General features: G+C 38.3%; 1 protein-coding gene across 1 annotated transcript in view; it reads right to left on the bottom strand.

The window, feature by feature from the left end:
- Positions 1 to 4,264: 4,264 nt before the first annotated feature.
- Positions 4,265 to 24,618, bottom strand: part of CNTN1 (contactin 1) — a 254,908-nt gene continuing 234,554 nt past the window's right edge. Inside the window, exons 22-24 of the mRNA XM_026117710.2 lie at positions 24,088 to 24,200; positions 22,779 to 22,935; positions 4,265 to 6,940 (exon numbers count right to left, since the gene is read on the bottom strand). Of these exons, the coding sequence (XP_025973495.1) occupies positions 6,861 to 6,940; positions 22,779 to 22,935; positions 24,088 to 24,200 (350 nt within the window). The 3' untranslated portion in view covers positions 4,265 to 6,860. The remainder of the gene's footprint in view (positions 6,941 to 22,778; positions 22,936 to 24,087; positions 24,201 to 24,618) is intronic.

Genomic DNA, 24,618 nt, shown 5'->3' with positions numbered 1-24,618 from the left:
TCTCACCTTCAGTGTGCTAAATGAGTCTGCCTTCCCTCCCTCCAAAATCTGGTACCTAATGGCTATATCTGGGCTGGTAAATTCAGGAGAGCTGAGGTGTAGGGCTGTGTGCCGGGACATAAACCTCTCTGCCGTTAAGCTGTTAGAAGTGGTCCTAATGTGGCTTGAGCCTGGCCATGGCCATCTGATAAATAGGTCTGGGAAAAGCGTAGGCCATGGACAGTCCTTTGTAGGCAGTTGATACAGAACAACCCTGGTATGAAAGGTAAGAGAATTTAACAGTATAGAAATATTATTTGCCCTCAGTGCCAGAGAGCAGTCCCAAGCATTTCATTTACTAGTACAAACTAGCCCTTGTGTCCTGTGAGTGCTGCCATGTGATAGACACAACATAGATCCAGTGCTTATGGGGAGCTGTTGGAACAAGATAAATCCCTTGAGTTGAATGCCCCTGGGCACTCTGTGCTTTTATATCTTTCTCCTTGTGGGAAATAAAAATAAACTTCACTGCACAGCTAATCCAGTTGCTGGCACTGGGGTCTGAGCAACGGAAGCCGTGCATGCCCAAAGCCTACTTGCTTTAGGGCTCATCAGCAAGAGCGAGGGAACACTGTATGCTGAGCTTAGCTTCCAAGCACTGAAATCTTCTGCATTCACATGACAAAGGTCTTAATGCAGAGAAAATATCTACCTCTCTCCTGCAGTTGAGGTGTGAAAAGAATTCACAGCATCTTATGCTAAAGGCATAATTTCTGAGGACAGGACACTATCTTCATGGCTAGCCAGGTGCTCTGCACTCTGAGACCACCTAGCCTGCTTGCCTGAGTGCCCTTCGCTGTCCTGGGGCCAGGCTGACTAGATATTTCATGGTGGTTTAAATACTGGCCTGCAGCCAGTTAAGGACCATTTGCTGTCATCCATTCCTGCTTTAGAGCCCTGCTGAGTGCTGCATGTGCCTACCTGGAACTGTGTACTGAGGCCTGCAGATCCGCGTGCTCCAGGGGGAGGTGAAGGCTTGAAGGGACCTGACCAATGGAGTGGCTGAGAGGGGCTCCCCCAGAATGCATAATAGTGTGGGACCAAAAGCAAGGATCTGAATTTCCCTGGACCTGAGGTAAATGAGCAAACAAGGGAGAACAGTGAAGACTGGCACCGGACTATCTCAGTGCCATAGAAACACTTTGCTATGCACCAGTCTCAGCAGGTGTTATATAACTCTGCAGATGGAGGTGACATTGATAAGTAGCTGCACCTCAGCAGCCATCTAGTGGGGACAGTGCCCAGTAGGTATCTTTCTGTGGTCTGTCCAGATTTGCCTTTTTACCAGTGATTGATACTCTGTGTTGTCACAACACAGCTGGGGTGGGATTTATCTTCCCCAGCTTTAGACAACTACAAATTAGAGCTAGGTCTCCTTCATAGCCAATGGAGAGGCACATTTAGGGGAGTGATATATCTGTCCTATTTACTTGTCTAATATAGGATGAGATTAACTCTGCTATAAATGTGCCTTTTTCATGTGCATAAAAGGAAGAGTGCTCTCTGAAAGCCACTGCCAGTACTGCATGTGGAGTAGGATGGGGAAGAGGGAGAGAAAAATCAAGCAGGTCTTTAATGTCTCCCTTCCATACTTATCTATTAGCAATGTCCAGAGCAGGGTACACTGCAGAGCACATGGCATGGCAGCAGTTGAAGATGTGCCCCTCTGTGTACAGTCCCTCCCATTGCTCCTGGAATACATCTCCTGATGGGAACCAGCCTCCATCACAGCGCCTCTGCTGCCGCACTGTTAAAGGCCTCTTCCTAGCGGGTGCAGAGCACATTTGACAAACATTTTTTGCCAGGGTAGCTATTCTACCTTCCCACATAACACAAGCTAAACCTATGCCAGCATAGCTACATTTATGCTAGATGTTTTGCTGACCCACCAGTTTGGGCTGGGTGATGTGTGATATTCTTCACTCCTAGGAGATGTATTGCTCTGGCAGAACTCCATAGTGCTGACCAAATATTAAACTACAAAAGGGCTGTATTGCTACACTGCAATCTGCCATGAGTACAGGGTAGCAAGTAGATCCACAGCCTTGGAAACAGATGGATCTATGGATCAGCAGGCACTGTTCCTTTCCTGCTGCTTGCCTTGAGAGAGAAAGAAATTATTTCATACCTTTTTGTGAAGCAGCTGGTTAGAGGCTGTGGCAATATACTGAAGGCCAAAGGCATCAGGTATTAAAGTGACTATTAGTCTACTTAAATACAGGCCAGCAAAATCCAACCATGAATACTCACTGGAGATTGCTTGCTGAAGTCACCTGCTAAATCAGTTTAAAATAATTTCCAGTGAGTATCATCCATATTAATCAAGAGAGTAGATCACAGTCATGGACAACTAAGGTGAAGGAAACACTTTTCACATGTCTTTTCAAGCTGTCCTTCAGGGCAGCCTTGGGTTAGTCTGCATTCAGGTAAAAGCAAAACAAATTAGCATCTCAAGAAAAGAAAACACAGTGCTAACTTCTGTTTGAGATATGAATATTGTTTTTGATTTCCCATTCATGTGGACTTTTGTCCTTTCTGTCCTTTCTTCTGTTTTTTGAAAATAAAAAAGAATGTTAAAGTGATAAAGCAAAAGGAGTTAGCAGTAGAAAAGTGAAAGAAAAATGAAGTATGCCTGGAAGAAACAGAGCGGGGTGACCTTCCTCTGGAAGATCTCACTAATCTATGAGGAAGGCGGGTGGTTCCACTGTAGTGCTGATGTCCTAACATGATGTAAAAATTCCCCTAGAAGATGTATGTAAAGATGGAGAATACATAAGTACTAGAAACTACAGAAATTTATACTGCTGCCATGTGAATTTCCTTAACCGATACAGTACTGTCATAACCTGAAAGACAGACATTTCAATGATGTCTTTAAATAAACAAAATCTCCAAACAAAAGCACTTGGAACTATTTCAAGGTCTGTACTGAAATGCTGATGCCTGTTATTTTAATGATAATTCCAATAGGAAATGCAGCTTAATTCTGCTGAGGCAGTTCAAACTGGAAGATCCGGTCTTCAGCCAGATATCTAATATTTAAAGGCTTTTTTTTAAATCATCTTCTGTTGCGAGAGGCTCTGAAGTCTGGAAACGAAAAATTCTCAGAAAGAAAAACAAGTTGTTCTCTGAACAGTGGAAATAATGAAGCCTTTTCTCCTATGGATTTATGTTCTATGCCCTATTCTTTCCCTTCTCTCCCTACTCTATCACTGCAATAAGCTCAGATTCCCTCTGATACTTCTCTCACCATGTGCTCAGACCTCCTCTCCTAGCATATTCATGTCTCATGCTGTCCAAACCCTGGGTAAGCCAGGAGCAAGGTGAGCAGTACCCGGCTTTGAGGTATTTGCTGACCGGCTGTCTGGCAGACCAAGCAGGGTGGGTAACACCAGAGACCTTGCGGCAGCCGCCAGCTGGGCAGATCCCTAATTTGACTGTGTCTTCTATTCAGACTATGATTTAATTTTTTAATTTGATAGCTGTCAAATTTGTCTGCAATTGCCCAACAGGTTCAAAGTTATTAGCAGGGAACTGGCAGATGAACAAAGACTCAAAACCCTATTTCAGAGACCAAAATAGAAATATAGGATGTACCTTCACCATGTCTGAGCCTTGCTCTCGTTGACTAGACAGTCTATTAGGTGCAGGGCATGAAGAACACATTCTCTCATCAACTCTTTTCTCACTCTCTATGTCTGAAGACAAATGAAACAAAGTTCAGCAATATCACCAGCAGTTTCACTAGCAGATAAACTTCTTTCATGTCACGTTTTGTTTAGCTTAGGATATGAACTTGAGCCCTCAAAGGCAGGCAGTATCTCAAACAGTTATGCCTGATGGGACCTCTTGAAATCAATGTGATCATAGAAGGCATTAATCAGTACAAGGTTTCCCCATTTCAGTCACCTTTCTTTCTAACAAATCTACTGGAGTAGCAAACATTACCTGAAAAAATACTCTGCTCGGTTAACTCTTGCTTCCAAAAATGCTGAAAAGCTGTCGGGAGATTCTCTGTCACTGACGTTATGAAAATCTTCATTCTTTCTATATCACCTGTAATTAAAGTAAAACAGCCACCCTTATTTCACAAAAGCTCTTAACTCTTGCAAAATTCACAAGAAGATGGGGCTGGATACATATGACCTCATTCCATCTGCTCCCTTACTGTTATGGATAAGCACATCATCATTATAAAATTAGAAAGCTCCAATTCAAAAGACAATTATTATATCTTGAGTAACATTAATACATTTATTTAATTGTAATTTACTTTTCATTCATAAAAAGGACAAAGTACGGTCCTGCTCTACTCATTTGAAAAAAATGATAGAAAGTAACTAAAAAACAATTCAAAATTCATCAGTATCAAATAATAGTAATATCAAGTTTCCTGAAATATAAAGAAACAACAAATATGTCTATCTATATAAACTTTAATTAAGAACCTTGCATTTTAAAGCAGATGATACATTAGTTAGTTTTTCTTGACAACAGTTTGAAACTGAAGGTCCCAGTCAAATTTATACAATTATGTGAAACAATGAAAAATCTGGAACTATCTGATCGTTATGTGAGATCTACCTCATCCATGTTGCTGATTTAAAAAAGAAGTGGCTTTCCCTCCCAGGTCATTTTCATGCAAAAACTAACCAGTTTTGCTTCTTACACCATGTATTAGAAAAGTAAAAGGCAATCATGCATTTGGCAAAAGATTTAGTTGTGGTTGTAGATTATATAAAAATGAGTCATACTGCAAAAGAACCAAACTGAATAAAATACAATGAAACATAAATTTTTGTACAGAAGGCTTACAGCCTATTAGTTTCTTATGTATGAAGACAGCTCATTTTTCTTTCAAATAATTATACAATTTATGAAACTCAGTAGTGTTTGACACTGACATTCCTCTATAGGGAAGTTAGCACTTTCACCTATTTAAAAAAGTTTCATCTTGTAACAAATAGTTAAAATTAAACTAAAACAGCATTATTGATATTTCTTAATGAAGACCCTACACTTTTACATGTAAATATATAGTACAAAATTATACAAATTAAAGAAGGGGGTGTAAATTATTAATAGACCTATTCTTGCTTCCTGTAATTATTATTATTACGGACCTCTACAGTATCAGTTCTAAAAAGATAAAATCTATTTCTAAGTAGCTAGCAAGGTTGTGCTAATAAAATATGATTCAAAGCTTATAATTCTTGAAGCATCAGACATTGCACTATTACTTGAGCCAGCTGATTCAATATCACTGTGTTTCTTCAACATTCACGCTCAAACTGAATTCCCAGCACACCATGGAAAATGAAAGGAATGTGCCTTTCTTTAACAACTTAAAAAAACAAAAAACAAAAAAACACTGAAACACTGTAGACACAGTCAGAACAAAAACATTCTCTACCTCTAATAGCATTCCCAGTTTGCAAAGGCCATAGTTAACATTTAGATTCAACTAACAGTTGGGATCTGACCTTCATGCATTAACATATAGTTGGATCATTCAGAATTCTATCAAATAGGGAAACAGTCTCAGAACTTTAAAACTCTTATTTACAACACTATCAACATTAGAATAATATCAGGTTCTTCAAAAAGCATATAATTCTCCCAAATGTAGGCCTTCGATACAGGAAGGTAACACCTGGCATCTGCAGCATAAAAATGTAAATATCATAATAATATTTTTAGTGTGCTACTCTGTTTTTGCCATTTATTCTATATCTTTTTCTTATATTTTAAATCTTTTCACTTTAAAAAATAACATAAGTTTCCTACCGTTTCATGGTCCATTTGGCTGATCCTATCCTGTACTCCATTTTCAAGCTACTAAGTGCTGTTATTAATACCTTAGTAATAGCAGTAATAATAATAATCAAAAAGAAATATACGATGCTGCTTCTCTGAAAGCTGACATTTCACTCCTACAATCAGCAATAAAGACTGTAGCAGCAAATCCTGATCAGAGTAAAGTAACTGCAACAGAGGGGCATGTGCAGTCATTAGCATTATCTCTACAAAAAAAACCTGAAATAGTAATTGATATAAAAAATCAGCATTTTTGAACAGAATTATTTTAAGAAAAGAATATGGTAAATCTAGTGTCACTGAGATTCTTGGCAAATTCTTTCAAGTTCAGCATGCTATGAATATCTGAGGTGTTCTGAACATACTTAAAATAAAAAAATCCTGTGTCACGGAATTATTTTTTAAATCCTTGAAATTATATTCAATACCCTCAAGAAATACAGCTCTAAAAATAAATAAATGTTTTTGCTTTGACTGTATCTCTAAAAACTTGTAATCCCAATAAATGGTGATGGAGCCATTCAAAAATATGCAGTACACAAAACATACAAGATAGTACAGACAGACGTAGTACTCTTACATTTATCACATACAATCAAGATTTCAATCTCTATTATATTTCACAATTTGTTATTCAAGTTAAAGCACCTACATATGGTGATTTTACTTTCACTGTACAGCCTAGGTTATTGGGTTTTAACACTGTAACTTGCCCCGTCGGACCGAATCATGCAACTGTCACAGATCAGCGTAAGTGTTTTATAAGGCATATTGGAACAAGTTAAAAATCATTTCTTATCCTTTCAAAAGTTGATTTACTTAATGAAGGAGTTCCTGGATGCCTCAGTCCTCTTAAAGTTCATAGGAAATCAGTAGGGTAATTTATTTTAAAGTGTAATTTATTTGGCTTAGGATGGTGCCGCGGGAATCGGAAAGAGTTGCGGTCCTCATGTTCAAAGGGAGTCCTTTGCCTTGGGTGGAGGGCAGGATAAATGGGGCTACATTCAGAACTCCAGGTAGGCAAGGACACCGAGGGTCGGCAGCAACAGGCCGAGAAGCGTCGGCGGGACTCCAGTGGCGGCACCTGCACATCAAACAGATAACACAGCGTTGGTTTTACTCCAGCATCACCCATGGCAAACAACCCTGGATGCAGGCAAGAATTCAGTGTAAGAACGCTTGAAAGCCAGCTGGCATATCTCAACACAGCTTCTACCTGTATGGATAATCTGAAATGGATAAAGAGACTTGCTACAGTACCGTGGAGGACTCAGTCTTTTGTTCTGCAAGAGTTGTTTATTCAGCGTGTTTATACAGCCAGCAAGGCCATTCAGAACGCATCAGTGTATTTTGATTTGGATGGTCCAACAAGCCAGGAGGTTATACCAGGAGGTAAAAGGTCAAAATAAATATTTAAACATGTGAAAACAAAATTAATGGAGTCTTTGAAATGTGACAAAGCAAAGAGACACCTTTGGAAATGTTAATGTTATTATGATCAGCAATAATCTGAGAGATGTCAAAGACCTTGGTCCATTTGTTTACCTGCTGGCTTACAAAGTCCAGATGGCTGATTTCTAACAGCTTGGCATTTGCACATTTATGTCTGTTCAGGTCACAGGAGTCTTTCTCAGGCAAATATTTTAAGATAAGAAGTATGAATTGAGAGCTTACAAACTTTACGTGACTTGCTCTGACAAACAGCCGTAAGAATTGCTATTGTGTTAAAATGACTTGTGTTTTCATGGTCCAGCTCCCTGTAAAGAAGTTTCTATATTACAAAATAACGAAACCAAACTGAGACCAACTGGCAGCTTTGCTGTCCATCTTGGAGATGAGCCAAAGACTATCTCAAAGGTGCTGGAGAACGGGCTATTCTGTCATCGTAGAGAGGTTCTTCCAGTGGCAGCGTGTAGGTGGGCAGTGTGGGCCATAACTTATTGCTGCTGCTGCTGCTGAATACAGTTTAAGGATAGAATTGTTTGCAATTGGCTGCGACGCTCATGAGGAGCTGCTGGATCCTACCTGCTGGAGAGATCTGCAGCAAAAAGTTCTTCTGACTGAAGAAAAGGCAGCATATGAAGTGAACAGCAAAGACTCCAGCAGGCAGCCCTATTCTAGCTAACAACAGGGCAACAGTGTGCCAAATTTCAAGCAATCCTTCATAGAATTTAAAGCGCCAAAAGACCACTCCCATTTCTCATCAGACCTCTTGCAAGGACAAGTAAATTATGTCATCTGACCCACCATCACAGGTGCTTCTAGAAGGACAGGCCTGTAGGTTTTATGCGTGTGCCTGGTAAGTTTCTGCATCTTTCAGGATAAAGACCTTGATTCTTCACTTTGTGTCTATCTCGAACCTCCTATTAATAAAGTGCTGTACTAATTATAAGTTAGCAAAACAAGATCCTGAGTGTGAAAAAATACTGTTTTGAAATGAAAATATGCCCAAATAAATATCTGAAAGTTACCTTCAAGAATTTATTTCTTACAGTAGATCCTGCCCACAGTAATAAGGAAATTGGATGGGAATAGAACGGACAGATAACAAAATACATTTTTTATAAAGTACGTGGACTAAGTCCAAATCAGGAAACTCCAAAGTTCATCAGCTCAGCAGTTAGCTGTGTATATATGAAACTGATAATACTCAGTCATTTGTGGCTCCTACACAGATAATTGCAGGGTTTGTTTTCTGAAATGGTTTTCATAGTATGTCTCAATGCACTTTGACTTCCTTCTGATCACCATCTTCTCTGATGTACTATCCATGTACTATTTGCAATTCCAATATGAAAGCTTTGCCCCCCAAACAAGTCTTACCCAATAAATGATCACATACAGAGTCTTAATCTTTGCACTAGGTGAAGCTTTTGCATACTGATATATTAATGTGTTCTCAACTCGTGGCAGCAATTCCTTTGAATTCTATACATATGCAGCTATGTGTAACTTCTATGCATACACTGAAAGCTCTTGAGTTTATTATTTACCCATGGAATATCTAGAGGATTATACCTCCATAAAAGCAAATCTCTCTGGAGGCTGAAACAAGAGGCAGGGCCAAAGCACACCAGTAGAAACCTTTCTGTGGTTTGCATAAGGTATTAGAATAAGATGTAACATTCAGTCTCCAGTGGGGAAAAGGTGACTCAGACAAGGACTAATAGAATGAAAACTAGCACAGAGGAAATAAAGGTAAAAACAACATAAGTCTCCTATTGGAATGGAGGAGGATTCATCAGTCACAGCTACTGTCCTACCCACTGCCAAAAGCCAGTCATCTATTTTTCTACAAACAAATTCATGGCTTAAGCCATAAAATCGAAATGTATGGCTTGGGCCATAAAATATCACAGCATGCTACAGTGCAAGCAAATGCTGTATCTGGGTGCCTATAGCTGTGGAGTCTGGAAACTGATGTGCACAAACCAAAACAAATGCTTTTATTTTAACGGAGTCCTCCCATCAGAGGGCTGCACTTGTGTTGGCCTCTTCAGGGAAAATCTGGGCCTCCTTGCAGTCATTTAACTGAGCTCTGATCAGCTCTTCTGCATGTTCATAGCACAACCTCCTCTCCTCATTCGGCTTTAAATGGTCCTGCCATTTCAAACGATGACCACTTTCAGGCAGTTGTTTTGAAAGCCAGCTGGGAACACATGTCAAACTAGTGTGCTGCTGCTTCTTTCCTCACAACTGACTTGTTACAGGGCTTCCCAAGTCAGAACTAATTCCTGAATAAAGTGGGAAGAATCAGGTGCCACCTGATATATAGAGTACCTGTAAATCACTGGAGGTTGGTCCACGGATACCTTTCAGCCAAACCCCCTCTAATGCATGTGCTAGAGGAGTGTGTGCTCTCCCCAGCCCAGGAATGGAGGGATGTTTTTGAGGTGACCAAGTACTACATGACAGGACATGCCTGCAGCTTGTCATGTCACAAATCATTTAACAGAAAGAGGGGCAATGCTTGCTGCCCACTTCTGAAGGTATAGGGGAAAGAGCAGAAGGGAGTGATTAATAGTTCTGATGGACCAAATGATAGGCTCAAGAGTTCCTATTCCTGCTTTATGGAACTCTGCTGGTTTACATCAAAAACACATGGATTTTGCAAAAGCAGACTATTGGGACATGAAAAAGTAAAAGTAAACAATACAGACAGAAGAATGAGAGAAAAAAAATTATGCCGGATGTGTTTACGGGGGCCTTCAGTGCTGTTAGAGAGGCAGATCGAAAAGACTTTTTGTCCTGATCCATCGCTGAAGCTTTATGCGGATTCCATCAAAGATATATTCAGAAGACAGCATCCGAGATGTGGCTAACTGTTTCCACTCTTGTTTTTAACACAGAAGGTGGAAACAACTATTTTTACATGATGCAGGTTTTTCCATTGTCCAGCCAGAGAGAAAGTCCACAGCATCTGCCATGAAGCCAGAATTGCAGGGCTTTTCCCATAGAATTTATTTTCAACTTCAGCCATATTCCTTTTATTCTCCTCCTCTTTCTAGGTCCACCACCCTACTCCTCCTGACTCTGCTTCCCTCTCAAATTCATTAAGATGAATGTATGTTGATATGTGTTCTCATATGTAACAACTGCACATTTTGGCAATCATGGAAGTACTGGGATATATTTATCTGTACTTTTTACTGATTTATGAGACACATGAGGCTTTTTGTAGTCTTTATTCCCAAATATCAAAGCAGTGGTTCTTTAAAAATGAATAACAGCCACAGAAAACAAATTCCAGATTTTGTATTTAAGAATATTCACACAAAATATATTCTACTTCTGTCAGACAGGATAATGCAGCTGGAAAGACAAAACTAAACTCGTATTTTGAATGCTTCTAATGTAAGAAAACATGAAAAAAAAGTTTGCTGAATGAACTTGAATAATGAGCAGGTATGAGGAAATTTCTATTTGCATGTAACTATTCTACAAAGAGAATAATAAATAGAACTATTTTACAAAGAGAATAATAAATCTTCCCCTGAGAAGTGCTCTTCTGACTCCAGATTTAATAGTTAGCAATTCACCTTGATCCATACAAGGTTCAGAGGCTGTTGCAGAGATTTTTGTAACAGCTCTCTATGACGAAGCCAATCTAACTCTTAGACAGCCCATTAACAGAGCATTAGGAGGACAAATGTACATTAAAGAGATCTTCTCTTTTTTTTTTTTCTTTTTTCTTGTTAGATTACTGACCCACATGTCAGGAATCATACTTTACTTGAAATATAGATCACCAGAGTGTGACAGCCAGTACTCTGCTGTAGCTCATGAATGGAAATTTAATGTAAGTTTTGCCCAAGTACTGACTGCAGGATTTAAGACTGTACAATAGAGTAATGCAATTGCAATCTGTCAGTTTTAATAATCTTTGAAAAACTAGAAAAGTGCCAGATAAAGACTTAATGAATGTGTACAAATAAACATGTGGATGCAAATTAAAACAGAAGAATTATAACATTCCTTCTAAGTCCGGCCAGGTACAGGCTGGATATATTCCGCACATAAAGCCTCATTCTTTCCTAGTATTATAATGCATGATCTGTCTCTGAACCAGCATCTCATGTGCCCAGTGTACATACAATTGCAAACTACCGTCACCAAAATAGAGGCCAAAACCAAATCAGGATCCTGGTCACAGGACCTAATTACTGTTCTAACATGTTATGTGTGGATTCAATAATTAGATTTCTCACTTATTTCAAATAAACAATTAAATGCACAACTTAATTTGTTCTTCCAGCAGTCCCAAGCAAAAGCAGTTGTAAAATTTTAGTTGTGGACTCTCTATATTCCCATGAAGGCCTTACTACTGTCTGCTATGGAGTTCCTGTAGTTGGCATTTTAAGCCTAGGACTAAACCATCTACAGTAGCATATACCCAGAATGTAGTTTAAAATATAATACAGTTTTATGTGGTGCATATGGTTAACCTAACTTTTCTTTCCTATCTTCTGTTTTACACAACCTTTACGGATAACTTGCTCACAAATGATTTATCTGAGTAAATGAAGGGAACAATTGCTGGACAAGTTTTACCTCAGCAAGATCACTGCATATTACAGCAATTCCTTGTAAAGTCCCACTTATCCATGGCTTTCTATTTGCATGTTAAATCTGGTGTCCACCTCAATCACATAAAGTCTAAGATGAAATCTTGTATACTTCTGAATGGAGATCTCAGCTTTTACTAACATCTTGAACAGTATTCAACACTTTTCCAATTATGTATAAAATTAATGAAATGAATTTAATGCCCAAATGAAATTAAAATTGGGCATCAAAACATTTCAGACTTCAGTCTACATAAAACATTTCAGACTTCTACACATTTCCCAAGATGTTGTAATGATTTGTTATTAAAAATGTCATTATTTTCTTTAAACATTACTTATCTTTAAAACATAATGTTTTCCTCCTTTTCACATCAGTATTCCTTTTATACCAGATTGGAAGAGAATCTAGTGAACCAGGAAAATAGTTATTGGTCAGTCATCTATGAAACTGTCATATATAACAACTTTTTTTCTCAGGGGGAAAGTATTTGCCCTGCCAACATACACAAATGTCTAGCTATTCTTCAGCTAATCATAAGCTGATCCTGTTGTGGCAAAACTCTTTCTCTGTTGTTGTCAGCAAAGGTTGTTCAAGAATTAATACGTATAAATATGTATTAAATGACATCAGTTTTCCTAGTTTCCAGGAACTGAAAATTACGGGGACTGTCTACATGACTGTTCTAGTTTGAGAAGCACTACATTTTTAAAGTGAATATCTCAGCTGTTCCCTTTACTGTGATTTGTTTTGCACTGTGGAGCTGTCTTACATATACCGCTCAGGACCAGACCAGAGTTAGTCCATAGTAAACCCTGACATGCACATGTGGAGTCTCCATTCTTGGAGATATTCAAAAGCCAGCTGGACATGGTCCTAGGCAATGATGTGACCTAGCTGACCCTGCTTGAGCAGGGGGGTTAGACTAGGTGATCTCCAGCTGTCCCTGAAAACCTTAACCGTTCTGTGATTCTGTGATACAGGGTGGAGTTGGAGCCTGAGCACCAACTTTCTACAGATACATTCCTGTTGTGCTGTACAAATTGTTCAGGTAGATGAAGACTGACCATCTGAATGATAGAGTGGCAACAATTCAGTTTCTGTGACACAAGTTATCATACATTTGGTAAGAGAGTGAATAAGAAAAAGAGAGATCTTACCAGAACTGGTATTTTATATGATTCATAACTAATGTAAGATTGTAACAGACCAAGGTTTTCTTACTCTGCTCGTTAAGAAATGAGTGTGCCTTTGTGTTTGTTCTGCAAAATGGATTATATTTTTTTGAAGGAATGGTCAAGTCTTTTCCATTTTCACGTAAATAATATTCTCCTTGTTGTGCTACCCCACAGCCCAAGACTGATCTTCTATCAGGGCTGTCTGTTTTTATATTTCTCCTTTTTACTTTAAGAAAGGTAAGCTCAAAACCTTTTCATATTCTATTTCCCCTTGCTTCTAACTAAGCACTTCCACTCCTGTAGGAAAAAGTTGAGCTAACTGAAATTAAAGGGATTTTTGGCTGCTCAGAACCTCTGAAGACTGTTCATTAATTTCTTTAGCATCAACTAGTCTGCATCAATATCTGTTTTCTGACTATTTTCATATTTTCATATTTACCCAGGTAGCACAGAGAAGTGGAGGGCAGAAATATAGTTTCTTAGGTTAAACTAAACTACATAAGTTTGTGGGTTTGTAGTTCTGTGAACTGACTTCAGAATAGAAATTATACTTGTCCCAGGTGGAAATAATGTCTCCATGGAAGACTGCTGCAAAAGAAATTGGAAATATGGGCAGACAGTTTAAATTCTGCTATCCTTATTCATGGTAAATAGAAAATAACTGAAGTAATCAGAATATGCTTATCTTGTATGACTGGCATCAATGCTAAGTCCTGGATCCAATTTTTCCTTGTCCAGGAATACCCTTGTTTAGTCATGAGGAAATGTTCCTCTTGCCTATGCCATAAACCTTTCAAGAAAGGATCTATGGAGTAATTCACAGCTTTGTGAATTATTGTTTTGTAGCACAGTAGATGTATATGGTGGCAATAATGCTGTCTGCATATTTGCCCATGTTTTGTGCCATGTTAATGTTTCCTGTGTAGCCATGGAACAGTTTTCAAACTATTAAAAAGCAAAAGACAGAGAGAGAGCATTAAAAACATGTTTCAAGGGCTGCTGATGGTCTGGGTGGTTTGTTCACCCCACTATGCTAATCTTTTTCCTCCTACTTGAAAAGCCACATGCCAGAACCAAGTAAACTTTTTGTTTTGTTCTGGCAGTGGCACCTGGCTTGCTGGCAGTGTCCGCTGGCACTTGCATGTGCTTCTTTTCTATTGACTCTGCCCCTGCTGCCAAAATGAAAAGATACGTTGGACTCCAAAAAATGAGATAATTTTCAATAGACAGACTATTACTTAACTGCCAATAAATGTAAATTATCTCTCAGTTGCCTCTTTGCCTTCACATGTATTAATGTTCATTATAGATTCTTTTTGCATGGAGAGTTAAGTAGAAACCCACAGTTACAACTTTTTATATGTACTTTTTTAAAGTAGATACCCAAAAAATAATAGCAAGAACACTCTGGAGGTTCTTCTGTGACTAATGAACCCATGCAAAAAATCTTATTTGTACTTCATACACACTTTGTGAGCTTCAGGATAATTATGGCCTGGGTCAGATATGACCTGAAGGCTTGTCATACCTCTCAGCCTCTGCTCTGTCTCTCTAGTTGCGAGCAATCACTCCTGACAAACTGGCTCACGAGAAGCACTAAGAGTACTGCCAGCCGAAGTAAGGCTGAACCGTGTTCAGCTAGGAAGAGGTGTTCACTGCTGAAAACTGCCTGCTGGAACAGCAGGAGAAGCATTGAGTGAGTTTTACTTTAGGCCAATTTTAGTAGCTTATTCATATAAAAAAGCTTATCTGTGATTATGCTGATTGTCTAGTGTGGCAAAACACTTGGCTGTAAATGTTCCACACATTAATGTATTCTGCATTGCCTCAGAAATTATGGTTGGTGATTGTTCAAAGAAAGTTGGTCCTCCCCTGAGACAATCACTGAGAGGTTCTTCATCAAGAAGGGCTAATTTTTCAGGAAAAAAAGGGAGGCCAAGAAAGAAAGTTTTTGCTCTAATCCTGAAAAGAAGAAAAGGGATAGATCTTGTTTGGCCACCTGGCAGATCTGGGGATTACTGGATCCTTCTTCCTGGGGATTAAGGATCCTGCTGCTTCTTCTCAAGAAAATAGGGATTTGTGAACATTTTTGCAAATAAATACATCCCAAGTGTATACCAGATGTATCACTCCTCACTTTGCAAATAAGCTATATTTTAACCGGACACATGGTACAATGGGTGACCAGTGCAAACAATTCAGGTGCACAGTGGAGATGAATTGATGGCAAAAGTATTACAATTTTAGAATTTCTGTGATCCTGGGAGCAGACGTAGCATGTCTAAATACTGAGGTACATTAAAAGCTTGTTTTAAAAGTGTTCATCTTTCAGCCTGGAAGCCTCGCTCACACATCCCAAGACAAAGAATGATACCCTCAGCATCTACAACAGCAGAAACGCCCAGTCTCAATCGGCTGGAGTACAGCACTCACGGCTGGGAGAGGCCACCATCTCTCGCCAGCATGTGACCAGGCTTACATAGCCCATAGAGTACAGCACAGGTCGAACACTCATGAAACTGTTCATGTGCTACATAGTTTTCACATAGAGGTAAGTCAAATTATTGCACGTCCCTTGAGAAACAAGGAGGTCGAGGAAGCTAGTACAGCCTCTCTCCTGGACCCTTTAGGAATAGCCCAGGAGTGGGCTGTGAGGTGGAGCAGGATACAGGTGGTGGATGAAGGGCTCCCAAATCCCCACTAACCTCAGTGGCCCAAGGCTTCCAGGTCTCCCAAGGCAAGGGAACTCCAGAATAGAAGTGCTCTGCTGGAGCAAGGAAAGGATAAGTGGAAAGGACCAATGGGCAGCCCAAAACCCAGCTGGTTTCCATGTATTGTGCTATTATGCTTGGGAAGTATCTCTGTTAAAAAGTCACATGATGTGACTACATCATGTAAAGATGACACTAGACATTAAGATTTACACAAACCACAAGATTAATGTCTCTTCAATTGAAACTTCAGGGATAAATTTAGTCTCCAAAATGACAGAAGTTCTCAGGTCAGACAAATTTTCATACTTCTGAAGAAGAAATTTTTAAATCAATCTTTTGTAAGAATTTCTTTCCTGATAAATTTTTTACTTCAGCCACTCTATAGTTAAAAGCCATAAACACTAAACTTGACAATCTCAAACATTCACATCAACTTAGGTGAAAAGTACTTCTGACATTTTCTACTTAGACAGAATTAATATTCTTCCCTCCATTCCCTACTGGCTTAATATAATTGTGTTCAACGGGCACAGAATATAATAACAAGCTTTAGAATACGGTAGACAGTTAAAATAAAATACATAGGTATTAATATTAAAAGGCAAGAATGTTTTCAGGGTATCAGATACCTGACAAATGAGTTCATCTTTTAAAGTCCTTTAAGTAGTCTGAAAAGGGCCTGGAGCATTTTTGGATGTAATAAGATGTACTGTTTAATACATTTATGGAAGGAAGGCAAAAATACACACAAGTATTTCCCATATTGTCACTGACACTTAGTATTTTACAAATATGTCTTATGTCACAAGCAAATATATGACTGTATCTACTCTCGGCACCTACAGATATGCATCTATTTACACATTACTACAAGCTGCCAAATAACCACAATATATTCTATGGCTTTAATTAAACATTTACTGTTTATTGTTCCATCTGTAAATCTGAAGTTCAGAAGTTTCACAGTTCATAGGAGCACAAAATGCTTGGTTGGAATCTACCTCTGGGGGTCATCTGGTCTGACCTCCCACTTGTATCGGGACTAGCGCCAACACTAGATCATGTCAGCCACAACTTTGTCTAGCTGAGTCTCAAAAATCTCCAAAGATCGAAACTGCACAGCCTCTCATGACAACCTGCTGCAGTGCTGCACTACCTTCTTGGTGAAGTTTTTCCTAATGTTCAACTTGAAGCTCCCAAGTTGCAATTTGTGGCCACTGCTCCCTATTAAGTTATCTGCCATTACCAAGAATTTGGTTCCCTCACCTTTGTAACTGTTCTTTAAGCAGGTATATGCTTCTGTTAGATTGCCCCTCTCCATCAAACTAAAAAACTTTTCCATTTATTAAAGGAACTAGATTCTGTGATACTTCCTTAATACTAAGCTAAGGAGCTGTGCACCTCCCAGCTACCAAAGAGGGTTCTTGAAGGCAGTCTAACCTAGGACTTCTGAATCACTCTCTTCATTGTCTGAGTAGGAAAGTAGTCTGGCTAGTTTAAGTGCACAAAATTGAGAGGTATGAGTGTGCCACCACTCCAATGCACCCGCAAAAGGTAAAATAAATTGTACACTTTAACATACCACAAGAATTTGAATAATGAAGTTGCACTCCTTGGTACTGAAAATTAAAACATATAAGAATTGTCATGACTAGAAAATATTCCCTTTTCCATTCTTTCAACCTTGTGATCATGTCTGCAATCCTGTCTAGCTTATTAAGAGGAAAAATTTAATGACATGAGTCTTCCAAAGATTACTTTAAATCAGTCTAAACACTGGTTGGCTAGCTTTTATTTTTCAAAGCAATTAGAAATATTGTATAAATGTAATTCAATGGTTAAATGTCCTACCAAGAGGTGAAAGCAGAATTTGTATTTGTAATAAATTAAATCATTATGCATTAAAGAAATTACAATATTAAAGCAAAATATTAATCTTGGCATTCACTCTATGAGCTATATGATTTTTTTCTGTGTTTTTTTTTGCTATGTTGCTACATTTAGGCAAAAGAAAGTTAATGTAAATAATGATCTTTCAGATTTTTTCCACATTCTTCTAATGATATGGCTAAATGAATACAAAATACCTTTAATTCAAAACCTTTAGTTCATTGATGGTCCTATTGAAAGAGTGGCAATCGAAAGCTTGCTGGAATTTTTAGTAAAAGAATTACTAACTACACATTGAAACACAATCTATTTTTTTTCCTTCACCTTATGCATTTTAAAAGTCAGTCATTGTCTGGTGGATAATATCCAAGCTGCTGAAAACAGTAAAGAAAATACATTAAGATTTCACAAGAAGAACCAATCTTTCACTCATCAACTAAATATTATTCAAGTATTTAATAGTACACATTCCTAAATTTGGGAATACAGGATCAGCTTTAGTGAGTCAGACCACAGGCCTGTCTAACTCAGAACACTGACTCCAACAGTAGTCAATAACAGTGGAAAGGAAAATAAAATTTACGGCATGCAGAATATGACTTTTCCCTTATATGCTTTCCCATTTCTGTCAATCAGCAGCTCCTGAGTCAAAGGCTGAATGTAAGACATTGTTTTAAATAAAGATTGATAGAGCAATCTCCATTTATACTGTAGCCTGCACAACATCCTGTCACAGGAAGTTCCATAATTTAATTTTGTGCCACACTTTCTGTGCTCTAACATCAATTCCAAGAATATTTCTTCTTCTGTGATAGTCACATCTTCCGATAACATCCTCACAAGCTTGGGGATAGCCAGCAAAATCTCCAACATGTAGCAAGTTAAAACAAGTAACAAGGCGTAAGCAGTTGCCATAGATTTCTTTTTTGCTAATCTTTAAAGGCATTACAGAGTTCTCATGAATTCATGCAATAGCCCTCAGTGGGGGTTTTGCTGGCAGTTCCCAAGCTCACAGAGAGGCATGTAGCAAGTGAGACTGAACATGAAAAGCCGAGCACAAGAGGAAGGTACAAGGTGCTTCACACGACAGTGGCCATTTTTCTGCTTTCCAGTGTATGGAAACTAAGGATTCCTGTCCTGTTAGTATCATCGTGATAATGAATAACCTATACTGCTCTTGTTTTGTGTGACATTGTTCTCTTAAATCTCTGTTGTGTACATTAATGTTAGCACTATGACAAAGCATGCAATCAGGAAAGCATGCAAGAGACAGAAAAATTCTAAGCTTTTAATATATTTAAAAGAAAACAAATAAGCCTACTATTAGCCCTTGAAACTGACTCCATCGATTAAACAAGTACTTCCAACCTTCAGCTGGTTGTGGTATCTCAAGACTGAATTTTAAATTGTGTAGCCCATGAATTTCTTATAGTAGCCTTAAAAAATATCCTCAAATCCCTAACTATACAACAGGCACTGGTAAATAAAAGGCAACAGTTTATGACTATCTTTTACATTGATTTTACCAATATGCTGAAATGCAGCTCAGCATATATGCAGTGAATGATTTTATGATAAGCGCTTACATTTCAGGATACACACTAAAAAGAAAAGCATGTGTGATGGCTGTGTTTGGCAAACTTTGTTTATACTGTACTTAACTGAAACCGTATCCAGTAGGAATCTGACTGGTTATATGAGAGCAAAGTTGCTTCTGAATGTTTACCTCCCACTTCAGCCTATGCCCAGGCTTTCTGGGAGAATGAGGAGAAGGAGAAAAACATAAAACAAAGTTTGTGCCTTAGACAAAGGGTGGAACTAGAAATAATATATGTTTCTAGTTTCTTTTGTATTTGACTTTCAAATATAATCTATGCTACTTAAAATGTGTTGTATTTTTAATACCAAAGTTGTAGACATCAGGGCCCGTTAGAGTTCCTGAACTAGATATTCTCGCGCCCAAACCACTGAAAGACCTAATTTAGCAAGTGCTTAGAAGTGCTCAGAGCCCATCTTGTGGCATGTTGACAACACTGTAGTCTAGCACAGCATAGCAGCCACCAAAGCCAGGGAAATGATTTTTAGTTTGCAAAGGGTGCAATTCAGATGCCTGAAATATAGGCCAAAAGATGCCTTCTGGTGTCCCGCCTGGCCTCCAGTTGCTGATCCAGAAGACCTCAGGTCTCCTTTAGGTCCTGTCAGGCCTGCCAGCATTGTATTGATGTCCGTGCTGCTCTAGGGCATCTCAAATACTACAAGAAGCTTATGTTTTAGCATCTGAAGTAGACCCTAGATCACAATTGATTATAATGCAAGGTTATAAACCTAATTCACAGGTTCACCACATATATTACCTTAGATTTGAATTCAACCCATAGATACCCCAATCAATAGCAGGAAAATACCAGTCTGGAAGACGCATGCAGTTTCTAGACATTCCTCTCTCTTGAGTGTATCCTTCCATCTGGCTTAGGATTTAGCAGTTCCTGGTCAGCCTGCAGGCTATTTTGAATCCCTGTCCTAGATACTCCCCATTCATTTATACAGGGAATTCTTTTTTTTTTCTTTTTTTCTTTTTTTTTTGTCAATTCAGCAATCAGATGCCTAAAGGTCAAATAAAGCAATAGTCCTCTCTGATAAGATACTCTCTCAGTGTATATATTAGAAGTACCATTCTGGCCAGCTGACAACCAGAACTTACATTTCTGGGAAACTAGGTCTTCCCTTCTTTGCAAGTTTCCAAGAAAAATTGTCATTGCTTAAAAGCTCCTCATTACTCTGTCATATAACTCTCAACCACTCTTTCGGGGCAATTAATCTAAACCTTCTCTTACTACTGGAAAACTTCCTGAAGAATAAAAATTAGCAGGCACAATTTGCCACATGTAGGTTTAAAACTGCGCTTCATTCTACTCTCTGGAAAAGATGATTTGAGCCTAGCAATAGCTTGAAATGCTTGCCCAGTAATCGGCATAGTGTATTTTCCAAAGCAACTGCCCTGTCTTTTGTTTCTTTTTCAGTCTCCTCTCTTAAACTGACTCCAGGCCATGCTGTCTTTATCCAGGCCCCCAAAAGGTCATGCTGCCTCCCTGTCTGCAGTATGGTAGAAGTCAGGGCTGAAAACTTGTCTGCACTGTGAAGCAATACAAAACTCAATAAACTAGCATTGATCAAGTCCTCAGTGCAGCACAGAGAAGGTAGCTCTGTACAGATCAGCTAGGGGCAGGCCTTACGGGCAAGCCTTATTAGCTTGGCCTCAACATTATGCCGATGCAACAGTTATGTTTCCATTTTGAGAAGTGATCTACCCAGGGCTGCTACCTAAGGGGTCCTTGCACCACACTGATGATAAATGATGATATATGACTGATAAAAAGATGACCTAACACATGTCCTAAAGACAGAAGTTGCTTCAACTATTTTGCAACTCATAAAATATGTTAAACATGATTCCTCCAGAGTATACAATGCAATATATTACAGTGTTTGTAAAGTGGTTGACTTAGTACCCCAAGATATCCCCCTAAGACATGATACGCACATTCAACAGAGCATATGCTAAACAAATTAAAAATTCAATCACTGGCACATTTCATTCTTCACATTTCAAAACACAGTTATTGAAGAATGATCATCAAATTTGTAGTGTAATTCCACAGGAAATGCTATTAGACTGAACACTATAGAATCATCTTCATCAGTGACTTAGAAGTAAACAAAGAATATGTGCACATGAACCAAAATGACCAAGTAGTAAGGAAGGATGAGGAGAATACATTCATACAGAAATCCAGGTAGGTTGGGAACTTAAACTTATTCAAACCAACTTTATTTTATCATAGCCAAAGGCAAAATTATACATTAAAGAAGAAAAGAGTTATGCCACACAGAGCAGAATGGGAGATTGTACTCTGAAAGGAAGCACTCCAGGAAGGATTTAGGGTTGGTATTGGGCAGAAAAGCTGAACACCATTTTAGAGCACACTGCAGTGGAATAAAGGGCTAATGCAAGCCTTTCATGAATAATGCAGGGCATAGTAAGTGCAGGGAGGAGAGATAATCTCCGCAGACAGCAGAGGGGAAGGGTTGAAATGCTGCATATAGTTTTAGTATCTGCATCCCTCAAGGAATTCTCAGAAGTTGGAGATGTGCAGAAAAGAGCTGTGGAAATTGTTTAAGAACTGAAGAAAATGCTATCATCACTCACAGATTCAAGGAGCTCAGCTGTTTAGCATCTGCTAAGTCACTTGCTTGCTATATATATATAGATCTTAATGTAGAGAAAATATTAGGCACTGAAAGACTCTTTAATCTAGAGAAAAGTTATAAAAGAAAACAATGGCCAGAACCTGAAACCAGATAAATGTAAATAAAAACTTAGGCAAAAAATTGTCAACAGTGAAGGTGATTAATCACTAGAACGAAGTATGAGGCAAATGATGGATTCTCCACTTCTAGATTCCATTTGAGCAAGACTGAAATACATGCTTTACCCAAACCAAAACAGTGATGCCCATGAGTTCACACTTTTTGGTTACATAAATTGTACATACTAATGAAAAACTGCTGATCAGAGCTCCACTCCTTTTGGAATGGACAGCTTCCCTCACAGCACACAGATAATATAATATAGCAAAGGCATTGCTTTTTAAAAGGACACAATAACTGTTAAATTGCCTGTATTACAAGGAATATTGTTGATGTTCAATCCTTACTATTTTCTAAGTTAATTTTTTTTAAAAAGAAAAAAAGACAAGAATACAATGCAAATGTTTGAACCATGACCTGGCAAAAGCACTGTCCAAGTCCTTGATGTTTGCTCCCATGTTCTACTTTATACAGCAGTGTCTCCAGGATTTAGCTGGACTATTGCTGAAGTTTCCTCAGTGGATTATCAGTCTTCAGCAAGATTTTTAAGATAAACTCCAACCATCAGTTTAGATACTGCAGGAGAGCTAGCTCTCTACTTCTGGACAGCAATGGTGTGCTCATTCCAGATAGTGCAGAAGAGGAAAATATTTAGTCCAAGATTTTCGAGGAGTGTGGGAAGGAGAAAAAGAAGTTATCTGCTCACCTGAAATTTTTATTTGAGCTACTTCTCCATCTCCTCCTTCACTGTGTGCTCGGACCTCAACAACATATTCACCATCACTGGGGACTGGGACCTCTATTGTGTGCTTTCCAGTTGAAAACAACTTGCCCTCATGTTGCCCATCGGGTCTATACAGCACCTAGGAAAGACGCAGTAAATATAGTTATTGAAAAACTACATTTTCTTGAAAACAGTTATATAAGTACAGTGTATGGATTAAAAAGTACTAGGTTTTTATTTATATAAATCAAAACTTAGTAGCAAGTATTATTTTCTTCATTTTTACATAAGGTAAATCTAGGTAGGATGTTTCTTCATTGTTTTCTCTGTTATAAAATGACACCACCTTTTGAAAAATAATTTCTGCCCTTGGATTCAAACTAAGTACTTAAATGATACAAGATATAATTCAGGATGGTAAACAGCATCAAATAAAAACCTCACCTCTCAGCTGTGTTCTCGGATATAAATAATTTAATACCATTTTTATAAATGAAACAATTAATATCATTATTAATTTTCAGTGCCATTAAACTATTGCAAATGTGACAGTACATGTCTTGCAAAACCTTTAGAAAAGATTTCCACTCTTTCTGGAATCATGTCTGTGAAGCATTTTCTGTGACTCCCAGGAAGCAATCAGCTCATCAAACAAAATTCGTACATGTAGAACATTATACCAATTTTCTGACTGCCAAGCAAGCAGCAAAATTAAATAGGAATTAACTTTTGAAGCTTTCTGTATGCCAGTAGTGCATATTTCTATATGGCCTATAGTTAGTATAAACAGTTGCTCTAGCTATTCAGTAATTGCATCTAATGAGATGACGTGTTCCTTTTCTTCCTCTACCTTCCTGGACTTTAAAGAACTAGTGTTCTAGGAATTGTTCTAGGAACTTGAAGACAGAAAATGAAAGCTGGAACAATGCATATTAGTATAAGGAAAAACTATTAAACTCTACCATTTTTTGAAACAGATTCTTTCTAGCCAATATACAATTAATGTCATCATAGGAGAAATCAGGTTGCTGCAGTCACAGATCTAAACTTTCTCACAATATGGCTTGCCATGCAGATGAATTTCAGTGCTCCAATGTTTTCTCATCATTTTGACAAAGCCTACTGTCTTTACCTTCAGCTTATTGGATGTTTGTGGATCTCTGAGCATGACACCCTCATCTTTATCATGCAACTGTGTTTAAGCCTGATTAGGTATCAAAATTCAACATTGGCTAGAAAATATACCTCATGTAGGATACATAAAGATAAAAAATATTTTCATAGATCATACTTTGTATCCTTCAACTGCAGATTCATTTGACATTGCCTTCACATGATCCCAGGTGATGATGTATCTTGAACCAGATCTTACAGAACTGATAATTCTTGGACGTTGGCTTGGAGCTGAAAAGCAAGTACGTATAAAGTGTACATAAATGAGATTTCATAAACCTTCAATGACATTTTTATTAAGACATGTAAAAAGGGAGATTATGGCTGATCTTTATATGCATATGGGATAGCCTCCTTCCTGGAATGAATTTCTACAGCTCCAACCAGGCAATTTTGTATGGCTTATACGGTGGCTGCTTTGTGGGTTTGCTTTTCTGTGTTGCCAAGATGGAAATGGCCAACATTACCCTCTGCTATGTTGCTGACCATGTGTGTTTGCTGGCATGCAACTATGTCCAGAACTCCCAGAAATGTGGCTTGTCATATTTATTCATTGAGATTAAATATTTAATTAACCACTTAAAGGCATGTCTACAGCATTTAACCCACTAATAATCAGAGTATCCTACTGCAGAAAGTGTTAATTATA

This window comes from Dromaius novaehollandiae, chromosome 1 (assembly GCF_036370855.1).
Source record: "Dromaius novaehollandiae isolate bDroNov1 chromosome 1, bDroNov1.hap1, whole genome shotgun sequence".
Taxonomy (NCBI): domain Eukaryota; kingdom Metazoa; phylum Chordata; class Aves; order Casuariiformes; family Dromaiidae; genus Dromaius; species Dromaius novaehollandiae.
Note: the sequence above shows the minus strand (reverse complement) of the source record. Positions and strands in the feature narration are given on the sequence as shown.